This window comes from Hemicordylus capensis, chromosome 2, assembly GCF_027244095.1.
Source record: "Hemicordylus capensis ecotype Gifberg chromosome 2, rHemCap1.1.pri, whole genome shotgun sequence".
Classification (NCBI taxonomy): domain Eukaryota; kingdom Metazoa; phylum Chordata; class Lepidosauria; order Squamata; family Cordylidae; genus Hemicordylus; species Hemicordylus capensis.
Genome location: NC_069658.1, coordinates 233,303,772 through 233,316,378, shown reverse-complemented (window position 1 = coordinate 233,316,378; position 12,607 = coordinate 233,303,772). Strand labels below are relative to the sequence as shown.

General features: G+C 47.5%; 1 protein-coding gene across 1 annotated transcript in view; it reads left to right on the top strand.

The window, feature by feature from the left end:
* The window catches only part of LOC128343386 (uncharacterized), a 30,977-nt gene extending 19,559 nt beyond the window's left edge, over positions 1 to 11,418 (top strand). The window contains exons 3-7 of the mRNA XM_053292371.1: positions 5,179 to 5,303; positions 5,473 to 5,541; positions 6,718 to 6,756; positions 8,667 to 8,775; positions 11,121 to 11,418. Coding sequence (XP_053148346.1) covers positions 5,179 to 5,303; positions 5,473 to 5,541; positions 6,718 to 6,756; positions 8,667 to 8,775; positions 11,121 to 11,291 — 513 coding nt within the window. The 3' untranslated portion in view covers positions 11,292 to 11,418. The remainder of the gene's footprint in view (positions 1 to 5,178; positions 5,304 to 5,472; positions 5,542 to 6,717; positions 6,757 to 8,666; positions 8,776 to 11,120) is intronic.
* Positions 11,419 to 12,607: the final 1,189 nt, after the last annotated feature.

The window sequence follows — 12,607 nt, the reverse complement described above, 5'->3', positions numbered from 1 at the left end:
CTGTTATAATTATTAGAGTTACTACAAATATTCATATGCTGCTTCTAAAAAAAAAAAAAAAAGTTGCAGGATGCCTCTCTGAGTACCAGTTGCAGGGGAGTAAGAGCAGGAGAGAGGCCAGGCCCTCAGCTCCTGCCTGTGGCTTCCAGCGGCATCTGGTGGGCCACTGTGTGAAACAAGCGGCACTGTGTGAAACAAGCGGCTTCCAGCGGCATCTGGTGGGCCACTGTGTGAAACCACTGTCCTCCAAGCATCTTAGGTTTTTTCTTAAGGATAAGTTAGAACAGCACAATGGTATGAGAGTTATATCCAGGGATCTCTACAACACAGCAATGTGCATTTTCCTCCTTTGTGCACACACACTGTGTTGCCTAGAGCCTTTTGTTAAAGGTAAAATGGCTTCATTTGTTTCAGAACTCTGGTTCCATTATAAAGATCCAAATCTTAAATCTATTGTTTCCTTATCAAAGTGCCTGAGGGCATCCTCCCTCTCCAGGCTACTCACATACCTGCAAATCCTAACCCACTCACCTTTGCAAGTGACTCATTCACTTGTAAATCTCCCATGCTTGTCCCTCTCCCCTTAATCTTTCCTGATCTAAACAGGAGTGAAATCCTGTGGCTGTCTGTGCTCTAGGACTGCAAGGAGTTCAATGAGCTCTTGTGAGAACTCTGTCTTCACTCAGTGATATTTCTGGAGAAGAGGATTGCTGCCCCTGTTCTGTATCCAGGCACTAGGCAGGGGAACATAGGAAGCTGCCATATATCAAGTCGAACCATTGGTCCATCTAGCTGAGTATTGTCTACACCAGGCCTACTCAACTTCTACCCCCCCCAGCTGTTTTTGGACTACATCTCCCATAATCCCCAGCCACAGTGGCCAATAGCCAGGGACTATGGGAGTTGTAGGCCAGCATCTGCAGGAGGGCCAAAGTTGAACAGGCCTGATCTATACAGACTGGCAGCGGTTTCTCCAAGGTTGCAGGCAGGAGTCTCTAAGGGAGGGAACTTGGAACCTTCCGCATGCAAGCATACAGATGCTCTTCCCAGAGCGGCCCCATCCCCTCAGGGGAATATCTTATAAAGCTCTCACGTGTCTCCCATTCAAATGAAGACCAGGGCAGACCCTGCTTAGCAAAGGGGACAATTCGTGCTTGCTTCCACAAGACCAGCATGTGTGTCTCCAGATGTTGCTGGACTACATCACTCCCCCCCCCGCCAGCCATAATTTGTTGCCGCTGAGAATGATGGGAATTGTAGTTCAGCCACATCTGGAGAGCCACACGTTGCCTCCCCCTCCCTTGCCTAGGGCTTTGTGGAGAGTTAATATTTTATTTATCTGGACCTGTGCATTTTGTGTCTGGGTGCACATTAAACACACACACACACACATGCAGTTTACAGAGATAAAAGAAAAAATGGGTTCCCTGTCCCCCAAAGGGGTCACAGTTGAAGAAGACACCAGCAACAGACACTAGAGCAGGCATCCCCAAACTGCGGCCCTCCAGATGTTGCTGAACCACAACTCCCAGCATCCCTAGACACAATTTTTTGTGGCTGGGTATGCTGGAAGTTGTAGTTCAGCAACATCTGGAGGGCTGCAGTTTGGGGATGCCTGCACTAGAGAGCTGCTGTGATGGGAAGTTCTCTCCCTGCTAAATATAGGCTATTATTATTTTATTTTTATTATTTTACATTTTATATCCCGCTCTTCCTCCAAGGAGCCCAGAGCAGTGTACTACATACTTAGGTTTCTCCTCACAACAACCCTGTGAAGTAGGTTAGGCTGAGAGAGAAGCGACTGGCCCAGAGTCACCCAGCAAGTCTCATGGCTGAATGGGGATTTGAACTCGGGTCCCCCCGCCCCCCCCCCCCGGTCCTAGTCCAGCACTAACCACTACACCACGCTGGCCCAGTTAGCAGGGCTTGTCATGTTTCATACCAAGGAACTCTGATGCCAAAGAGAACTGCTAATGAACTGCTCTAATAAATACAGAGTTGAGTCTTTGTTCACCAACTTTACATCTTCAGAGGAAGGGAGGCCTTTTCTGTTTCATCCCATGGGTGATGTTTGGAAGTGACTGAAGTTCCCTGCACTGTTCGTAAGCTGACTGCATTGGTATGAAACGCCCCCTTTGGCATTTATTCAATTTATTTTTACATGTATATCCTGCTCTTCCTCCAGGGAGCCCAGAGCAGTATACATGGTTATGTTCATCCTCACATCACCCCTGTGAGGTAGGTTAGGCTGAGAGATCTGTGACTAGTCCAGAGTCACCCAGTGAGCTTCCTGGCTGAATGGGGATTCCCATTCCTAGTCCATCACTCAAGCCACTACACCATGCGGGCATCAATGTAATCCCTTTAACAGGAATTTCCATTGTTGTTGACTACAGCTCCCATAATCCCCAGCCAAAGACCATTGCACCTGGGAATGCTGGGAGTTGCAGTGAACAATATCTGGGAAATCCCTGTTAGAGGATACACTTACTGGCATGCAGTGCATGTGGAAGGGACCTAGGTGTCTTTATTGGCCAACAAGTTGAACCTGAGCCATTGGTGTGATGCAGCTGCTAATGCAACCTAAAATTGCAATTGTTTTGTTAACAGAAATATGGGGTCCAGATCACCAGAAGAGATTGTTCTGCACTGGCCAGTACTGTCTCCAGTTCTGGGGCCCCCATTTTTAAAAGTACCTATATAAACTGGAACAGATTGAGGAGGGCAACTGTGATAGTTAGGGGTCTGGAAACCAAGTCCTATGAAGCGCAGTTGAAGAAACTGGATTTCTTTAGCCTGGATAAGAGAAGATTGGGATATGATAGCCATCTCCTAAGGCAAGGGTTAGGAACATAGGAAGCTGCCATATACCCCCAGCACAGTACCTCCAGTGACTGTTGCTGGTGTCTGTCTTATGTTTCTTTTTAGATTGTGAGCCCTTTGGGGACAGGGAACCATCTTATTTATTGTTATTTCTCTGTGTAAACTGTCCTGAGCCATTTTTGGAAAGGCAGTCTAGAAATCAAATAAATATTATTATTATTATTATTATTATTATATACGGAGTCAGAACATTGGTCCATCTAGGTTAGTATTGTCTACATAGCCTGGCAATGAAATCGGTAGAACTGGAAAAGGTGCAGACGAGGGCAACCAAGATGATCAGGTGCCTGGAGCAGCTTCCTTATGAGGCAAGGCTACAACACCTGGGGCTCTTTACTTTGGAAAAGAGGCAACTAAGGTGAGACATGATCAAGGTGTATAAAATTATGCATGGAGTAGAGAGGGTAGACAGAAATTTTTCTCCCTCTCTCACAACTCTAGAGCCATGGGTCACCCCATGAAACTGCAGGTTGAGAAATTTAGGACCAAGAAGAAGTACTTTTTCACACAGCACATAATTAATCTTTGGAATGCTTTGCCATGGGATGTGGTGAGGGGCCACCAGCTTGGGTGGCTTTGAAAGGGACTTAGACAAATTCATGGTGGACAGGTCTATCAGTGGCTACTATTCTGGTGGCTGTGGGCCACCTCCAGCCTCGGAGGCGCGATGCTTCTGAATACCAGTTGCAGGGGAGCAACAGCAGGAGAGAGGGCATTCATGTGTCTCTTGTCTGTGGGCTCCTCAGAGGCGTCTGGTGGGCCACTGTGTGAAACAGAATGCTGGACTAGATGGGCCTTGGGCCTGACCCAGCAGGGCTGTTCTTATGTTCTGGCTTCTTCAAGGTTACAGGCAAGAGTCTCTCTCAGCCCTATTTTGGAGATGTGAGGGAGGGAATTTGGAACCTTCTGCATGCAAGCAGGCAGGCGCTCTTCCCAGAGCAGCCCCATCCCCTGAGGGGGAATATCTTAACAGTGGTCACACAGGGAGTCTCCCATTCAGTTGCAAACCAGGGCAGACCCTGCTCAGCAAAGGGGAAGATTCATGATTACTACCACAGGACCAGCTGTGTTCCCGCCCAGTTCTTCACATCATTCCTTCGGGCAGTCCTTCCATGAGAGTGAGTGGTTTGGTTGCCTCAGGCACGGGAGAGGCAAAGGAGGTACCCAGTGTCAGGCCCCCACCACTACCAGAGATGCCACCCCATGGGCCTCTCTGCTGCCCACTTCCTCCGTCCTTTTCCACCCCCACTGGGAGATGCTGCTCATTTCCCGCCTTTCACCCTGCTGGGTTTCAGCTCTTCTCTCCCCTCACACAACTGACCTACTGCTACTAGTAGTACAAATAGTTATATACTGCTTTTCAACAAAAGTTCTCAACGTGGTCTGCATAGGAAATGAATAATTAACAAATAAAAGAGTTCTCTGTCTCCAAAGGGGATCGCAAAAGAAACAGAAGTTAGATGGCCACAACAGCCTCTGGAGAGGTGATGGTGCTGGATAGGGACAATTGCTCTTCTCTTGCTAACTGTAAGAGAATCACCTCTTTAGAAGGTGCCTCTAGGCTCAGATGCTTGCTCTTTTCATGCTGGTTAAACACACACAGCTAGCTGGGAAAGGAGAAAAGGGGGATCACGTAAATCAGGGCTGCAATCTTTGGCCCTCCAGCTGTTGCTGGACTACAACTCCCATCTTCCCTTGCTATTGGCCACTGCGGCTGGGCATGATGTGAGCTGTAGTTCAGCCTTCCCCTGAATCTCTCTTCTGCTAACTGAGTAAAAAGGCACCTTTTTAAAAGTGGTGATTCTCTTTATTGAGCAGGGGGAGAGCCACTGGCCCTATCCATCCCCAGCACAGCATCCCTCCAGTGGCTGTTGCTGGTGTCACTCTTATATTTCTTTTTTAGATTGTGAGCCCTTTGGGGACAGGGAGCCATTTTACATATTTATAACTATGTAAACCACTTTGGGAACTTTTTATTTTGAAAAGCGGTATATAAATATTCACTGTATTCGCATTCGTATATGCCACCATCACACACATCTCAGTGTCCGCCTTCTACAAGAATGGGAACCATCCAGGGTTGGGTAGTATTTTTCCCTTTCCCTTTTCTTTTTTTAGTAGCACTTCAAAATTCTAATTTTTCTTTGTGCGGGGGGGGGCGAGGGGAGAAGTGGGGTGGGAGTGTAGCACTCCATTCTATGCCAAACAAATTCAACTTAAATGTTTCCTTCATTTTCTTTCATTTTTGTAGCATCCCTTGAGGGACGTACTTGCCCTGTCCCTTTTCTTGCATAGATCATCCTCCGAGGTGACTTCAGGAGTCTGTTCTACCCCTTGGACCTGACTGAAATGCATTTGAAAGAAGAACCCCTGCAGGGATGTATTTTCGGACTACACCAGATTGAAGTGGATTCTGATGAGTAATGCCTTTTCTCATTGTGGTTTCCTATTCCCCAAGGGGTAGTAAGGGGTAGTGGGTGCTCCCCCACAAACATTTCCTGCTCCCCCATCCACCGGACTAGACCTTTGCAGCAAGGTGTCAGTCATAGTATATTATGGTCCTATAGCTTGAATTAATTGTTTTCAAAGGAATCCGCTGTTTGAACCATTCCTGTTGTCTACTGCAGAAGATGTGGGAGCAGTCCATGCACCAGCCGGGTAGGTAGGAGACTCCCAATGGCGTTCCAGGAGCCAGCCCAGCCCCTTAGCTTCCTTTCTGGCCAGGAACCGGACTGGGTGAGACCATGTGTGCAAAGAGATGCAGGGTCATCGCCAGTGTTCCCTCTAAAGCTTACGCCCACAAGTTTTTTGATGTCTGCCCCGTTAATTTTAGATTCTGCTCAAGCTGAATCAGGAAGGCCCCACGCTGAATACATATGTGCAGACATACTGCCTTGGTACTGCCGTCCCAGAAGGAAACTCATTGTGTGCACAGAAGAAAACAATTAGAGGGAACCCTTGTAGATCTCAGCTGGCCTGGTACTGACCTTATCTCCACACCCCAGTCTTTCCTGCCTAATCCAAAAAGGCAGTAGATGTCGGATCCTACCTGCCTCTCCACACCCCATCACGCCAAGTGGCAAAGCTGGGAGCCTGAGGAGGAAGTCCTCCAGCATCCCACAATGCACTGTGTCAGGAGCGCAGTGCATTGTGGGATTCCCCCACAGCTAATGAAACAAACAACATAAACAAGCTGATTGGTTTATTTCGTTAAGAAAATGAGGATTAATTACTTTATGTCTATAAGGAACATAGGAAGCTGCCATATACTGAGTCAGACCATAGAGCCATCTAGCTCAGTCAGTATTGTCTTCACAGACTGGCAGCGGCTTCTCCAAGGTTGCAGGCAGGAATCGCTCTCAGCCCTATCTTGGAGATGCTGCCAGGGAGGGAACCTGAAACCTTCTGCTCTTTCCCAGAGCGGCTCCATCCCCTGAGGATCTTACAGTGCTCACACTTCTAGTCTCCCATTCAAATGCAACCAGGGTGGACCCTGCTTAGCTAAGGGGATAAGTCATGCTTGCTACCACAAGGCCAGCTAATGCATAGCAAAATTCTTCCACCACCAAACTGGTTTTTCTAGAGTCATCCCTGTATTCTCCTTTCCCATATAATTTTCCTTCCTTGGTCCTTGGTTCTCCTTCTTTGCCAAAACGGTATTTGAATATCATTTACATGGGCTGTTGTAATCAGTGACCTGATAATTTCTTGACCCTTGTCACAAAATAGGGATGCATAACCCATCCACAAGACGCAAGTTTTGGGTGATCTAGAAATATGTTGAATGAATGCATAAATAAATAAATAACACAGAGAAATAATATTTGATTCTAGGGACTGGAAGAAGGCACTGGAAAACTTCTTCGGGAACATGTAAGTATTGGCAAGGGATGGTGAGCAGGGTTGTCTGTGGGACTGGAAACTTTGACCTGCATTGTGGTTCTAATGCCTAGATTCTGGGGCACAGGAGCTTTGTAGTTCGCAACTAACTACAAATGAGTTTGCTCTTTGCCATAAAGCAGGCCTCCTCAGCTTCTGCCCTCCTGCAGATGTTGGCCTACAACGCCCATAATCCCTGAATATTGGCTACTGTGGCTGGGGATTATGGGAGTTATCGTCCAAAAACAGCTGGGGTAAGTTGAGCAGGCCTGCCGTAAAGGGAGATGCTTCAGGAAAATATTTCTTCACAAATTGCCATCAGTCATAAGAACATTAGAACAGCCCTGCTCGATCAGGCCTAAGGCCCATCTAGTCCAGCATCCTGTTTCACACAGTGGGCCACCAGATGCCACTGGAAGCCTACAGGCAGGAGTTGAGGGCATGCGTTCTCTCCTGCTGTTACTCCCCTGCAACTGGTACTCAGAGGCATCCTTCCTTTGAGGCTGGAGGTGGCCTATAGCCCTCCAGCTAGTAGCTGTTGATAGACCTCTCATCCATGAAGTTATCCAAACCCCTCTTAAAGCCATCTAGGTTGTTGGCTGTCACCACATCCTGTGGCAGAGCATTCCACAAGTTGATTATGCATTGTGTGAAAAAGTACCTCCGTTTGCTGGTCCTACATTTCCTGGCAATCAATTTCATGGGATGACCCCTGGTGCTAGTGTTATGGGTGAGGGAGACAAATTTCTCTCTATCCACTTTCTCCACACCATGCATGATTTTATAGACCTCTATCATGTCTCCCAGCAGCCAAAGAAACCCCAGGTGTTGTAGCCTTGTCTCATAAGCAAGGTGCTCTAGGCCGCTGATCATCTTGGTTGCCGCCTTCTGCACCTTTTCCAGTTCAACAATGTCCTTATTTAGATGTGATGACCAGAATTGTACACAGTACGCCAGGTGTGGCCGCACCTTAGTTTTGTATAAGGGCATTAGAATATTAGCCATTTTATTTTCAATCCCCTTCCTAATGATCCCTAGCATGGAATTGGCCTTTTTCACAGCTGCCACACATTGAGTCAACTCTTTCAACAAGCTGTCCACCATGACCCCAAAATCCCTCTCCTGGCCAGTTTCCGACAACTCAGATCCCATCAAGGTATACTTGAAGTTGGGGTATTTCATCCCAATGTGCAAGGAACATAGTAAGCAGCCGTATACTGAGTCAGACCATTGGTCTATCAAGCTCAGTATTGTCTTCACAGACTGGCAGCAGCTTCTCCAAGGCTGCAGGCAGGAATCTCTCAGCCCTATTTTGAAGATGCCAGGGATGGAACTTGGAACCTAGATGCTCTTCCCAGAGCGGCTCCATCCCCTAAGGGAATATTTTACAGTCCCAATGTGCGTCACTTTACACTTGCTAACATTGAATCACATTTGCCATTTTGTCGCCCACTCCCCCAGGTTGGAGAGATCCTTTTGGAGCTGTTCACAATCTGTTTTGGATTTCATGACCTGAAAGAGTTTGGTATCATCTGCAAATTTGGCCACCTCACTGCCTACCCTGCTTCTAGATAATTGAATAATAAATTAAAAAGCACCAGTCCCAGTACAGATCCCTGGGGGACCCCTCTTCTTTCTTCTCTCCATTATGAAATGTTCCCAGTGTTATTTCCAGACTGTGGAGGGGGAATGGGGGGTGGGATATCCCTCCCACCAACGCACCACTTCCCAGCATTCATACAATTATATCTTGCTCTGCCCTAGATTTTAGCCATAGGATCGTCAGGATGACTGTTTCTGCTTAGATCTGAGGTGTATTGTTGTCTCTCTGCCTGATACAGCTTTGCAAAGATAACTAGATAGCAGTATGTTTATAAGAGGATTTACCTATTTTGTTTCTGTAGGGAGGAAGACCTCGATTCTGATCCAGATTTAGATCCAGATATAGCAGAGATGCTGGATTATTGCCCTTTGGATTTTATGGATGACGAAAAGGATGGTGGAATTGATCTGGTATGTTATGTATTAAAAAGGACTATAGCTCAATGGTGCAGCATTTGCTTTATGTGCAGAGGGTCCCTAGGTTCAGTCCCTGGCAGCATCTTCAGCTGGGGCTGGGAAGGACCTCCCTGAAACCCCAGAAAGGAGCTGCCAGTCATAGTAGACAATGCCGAATTAGATGGACCAAGGTGGACATAGGAACATAGGAAGCTGCCATAGACTGAGTCAGACCATTGCCATCTAGCTCAGTATTGTCTTCACAGACTGGCAGCGGCTTCTCCAAGGTTGCAGGCAGGAATCTCTCTCATCCCTTTCTTAGAGATGTCAGGGAGGGAACTTGGAACCTTCTGCTCTTCCCAAAGTGGCGACTCCATCCCCTGAAGGGAGTATCTTACAGTGCTCACACTTCTAGTCTCCCATTCATATTCAACCAGGGTGGACCGTGCTTAGTTAAGGGGACAAGTCATGCTTGCTATTACTGGTCCAGGGACCCAGTATTGTCACATTGACTGGCAGAGGCTCTCTAAGGTTGCATGCTGGTCAGCAACAGAGAAGGCCAGTACCCAAGTAGCCACCAGACGATTCGGTGGCAACCATACCTGAACCTCCATGATGATGTAGATCATGTACAGGTGAAACTCGGAAAATTAGAATATCGTGCAAAAGTCCATTAATTTCAGTAATGCAAATTAAAAGGTGAAATTGATATATGAGACAGACGCATTACATGCAAAGCGAGATAAGTCAAGCCTTAATTTGTTATAATTGTGATGATCATGGCGTACAGCTCATGAAAACCCCAAATCCACAATCCCAGAAAATTAGAATATTACATGGAACCAAGAACAATATCGGACCTCTGAAAAGTATAAGCATGCATATGTATTCAGTACTTGGTTTGGGCCCCTTTTGCAGCAATTACTGCCTCAATGCGGCGTGGCATGGATGCTATCAGCCTGTGGCACTGATGAGGTGTTATGGAAGGCCAGGATGCTTCATTAGCGGCCTTCAGCAATTCTGCATTGTTTGGTCTCATGTCTCTCATCCTTCTCTTGGCAATGCCCCATAGATTCTCTATGGGGTCAGGTCAGGCGTATTTGCTGGCCAATCAAGCACAGTACACTGTATACACAGGCAGCTTCCTGTGTTCCTAGCACAGGTACTCAGGTTTCTAGATCTCAAGTTATGAAAGTTTAATGGGTTTGAATTGTGGGTGTTCCATTGGGGCTCCAGTAAGTGCTCATCCAGAGAGATATGTACCTCTTGGGCTCTTCTGATGTTGGCGCCACTCAGAAAAAGGTCCTGGACAGGCCTTCCTGCGATCCATGCTGACCCCTTCTGGCTGCAGGGCTATTGGTTGGCCAACACAAAGCCTAATGGGGGTAGGAAGCCATCTTGGGAGAGGATGCAACCAGCTATTTTAGGGAGGACCAGGCAGTGCAACGGAGGAGACTGAACTGGCAAGACCAGGAGCCTTGGCCCACTGGGGAGGAGCGAGTCTGAAGAGAGGGAGCCAGGGAGGAGAAGACTGAGAGTGCTGTAAACTCCCAGTCTCGGAGGCAAGATGCCTCTAAATACCAATTGCTGGAGAGCAACAGCAGGAGAGAGGGCATGCCCTCACCTTTTGCCTGCGGGCTTCTCAGAGGCATCTTGTGGGATACTGAAACAGGATGCTGGACTAGATGGGCCTTAGGCCTGTTCTTATGATCTCAGACCCTTGGGGATAGGTGACGGAAAGGGGACCCTATCCTGCTCTGGTAGCTGCCAGTTTCTTCTGGGGCAATAATCAGGTTGCCTCAGCCACCTGGCAATAGGCCAGGTCCTGGACCAATCGGGGGGATCCAGAGTTGAGTTGCAGCAGCAGAATGGAGTTTTGCTTCAGTAGCATCTGTGACCAAACCAAAGAGGGGATGACTTGGCCCCAGCCCTTCCAGGAGCAAGTGTTGTGTCTTCTTAAAGGCCTTGCCTGACTCTGCACTGGGTTGTGTTTCAGACAGAAGATCCTCAAAAGATTTATCTGACTCTGAGGACTTGATGGTCAGGGCTGTGTCTGGTCTTGGCAATGGTATGACTGCTGTTCTTCAGGTTCTTCCAGTCTGGGGGTTCCCAGTGACATGGGGTCACCAGATGTCTGGGTTGATGGTGTCTCTCAATCCAACTCTTCCCAGAATCTCCACCCCATCCCCTATTTAGCAGGCTGCAGGGTCTGGAGTCATTACAAATCCCAAGAGATTGATCAGAGTTCGGAATCTTACAAATAAATTGTAAGCTAGTAATAATCTGAGTCAACTGCTACTCCCCACCCCCAACAAAATATTCTAAAATCTAGTCTAATCCTAATATGTTCTACCTTTCAGTACCGCCATTTCCCGGAAGAAGACACCTGTCCAACCAAGCAGGAGCAAGGCATAATGTTCCTGCCTCGTATATATAAGGGAAACTGGCTTGTCCCAAAGATTGAACTTCCTAGCTTCCCACAGGTGTTAGAAGCAATAGACCGGCTCAACTTGCAAGACGACTCTCAGTAAACACTTGTTGAGAGAGGACAAACTGGGTCAAGAAATCTTGCTGTTGTCACTGACCTCTGTGCCCTCCATTCGGCCTTCTATAAAGCTGCCAAAATGACATTTAATAAAAGGAGTGTGCAAATGCAAATAGTGTGTACGCTTTGTGACTCCAGTGCAGAGGCGGCAACGCCCAATTTCCAAGAACCAGAGGGGCACTGATAGGTGCCCTGTGTGTGTGGTACTTGCTCCCTAAAAGGAAGAGAACATTGAAAACCCCTGATGATCCACCTGTGCTCATTCCAGTGCAATGCAAACTGATGGGAAGGGATGTAGCAGCATGGAAAGCAAAGTGCTTCAGCAGTCCTTTCAACAATACTATTATTATTATTATTTCATTTTATATCCCGCCCTTCCTCCAAGGAGCCCAGAGTGGTGTACTACATACTTGAGTTTCTCCTCACAACAACCCTGTGAAGTAGGTTAGGCTGAGAGAAATGTGACTGGCCCAGAGTCACCCAGCAAGTATCATGGCTGAATGGGGATTTGAACTCCGGTTCTAGTCCAGCACTCTCACCACTACACTACGCTACACCATGCACTTGGAGGGAGCTGCTTAGAACTATATACCTTCTGTGTCCTGTCCTACCTCATGGCATAAAGGGCACACAATGGCATGCCTCATCTGTTCTTCAGAGCCTGCCTTACCTATCTTTGGTGCTGGCATGTGGAGGGGGAGGTGAGGAGGCAACACACACACACATGTTCTGAGGGTGTTGTTTCAGGGAGCACAGGCTCTACCCTCAGGTACTGTCTTGAGGGGCAAAGAGCAGCCCAGCTGGATCAGGCCCAAGGCCTATCTAGTCCAGCATCCTGTTTCACACAGTGGCCCACCAGATGCCTCTAGGAAGCCCACAGGCAACAGTTGAGGGCATGCCCTCTCTCCAACTGTTGCTCCCCTGCAACTGGTACTCAGAGGCATCTTTTCCTACCTTAATTAAGGATCACATGAACTAGCCTAGAAAGTATTTCACAGAAAGGGTTTATTATTGGGATGGGGATGTTTAATAATTTTATTTCTATAGGATGTTGTATTTATAATTCTGTTTATATGATTCAGTGTGGTGTAGTGGTTAGAGTGCTGGACTAGGACCGGGGAGACCCGAGTTCAAATCCCCGTTCAGCCATGATACTAGCTGGGTGACTCTGGGCCAGTCACTTCTCTCTCAGCCTAACCTACTTCACAGGGTTGTTGTGAGGAGAAACTCAAGAATGTAGTACACCACTCTGGGCTCCTTGGAGGAAGAGCGGGATATAAAATGTAAAATAAAATAAATATA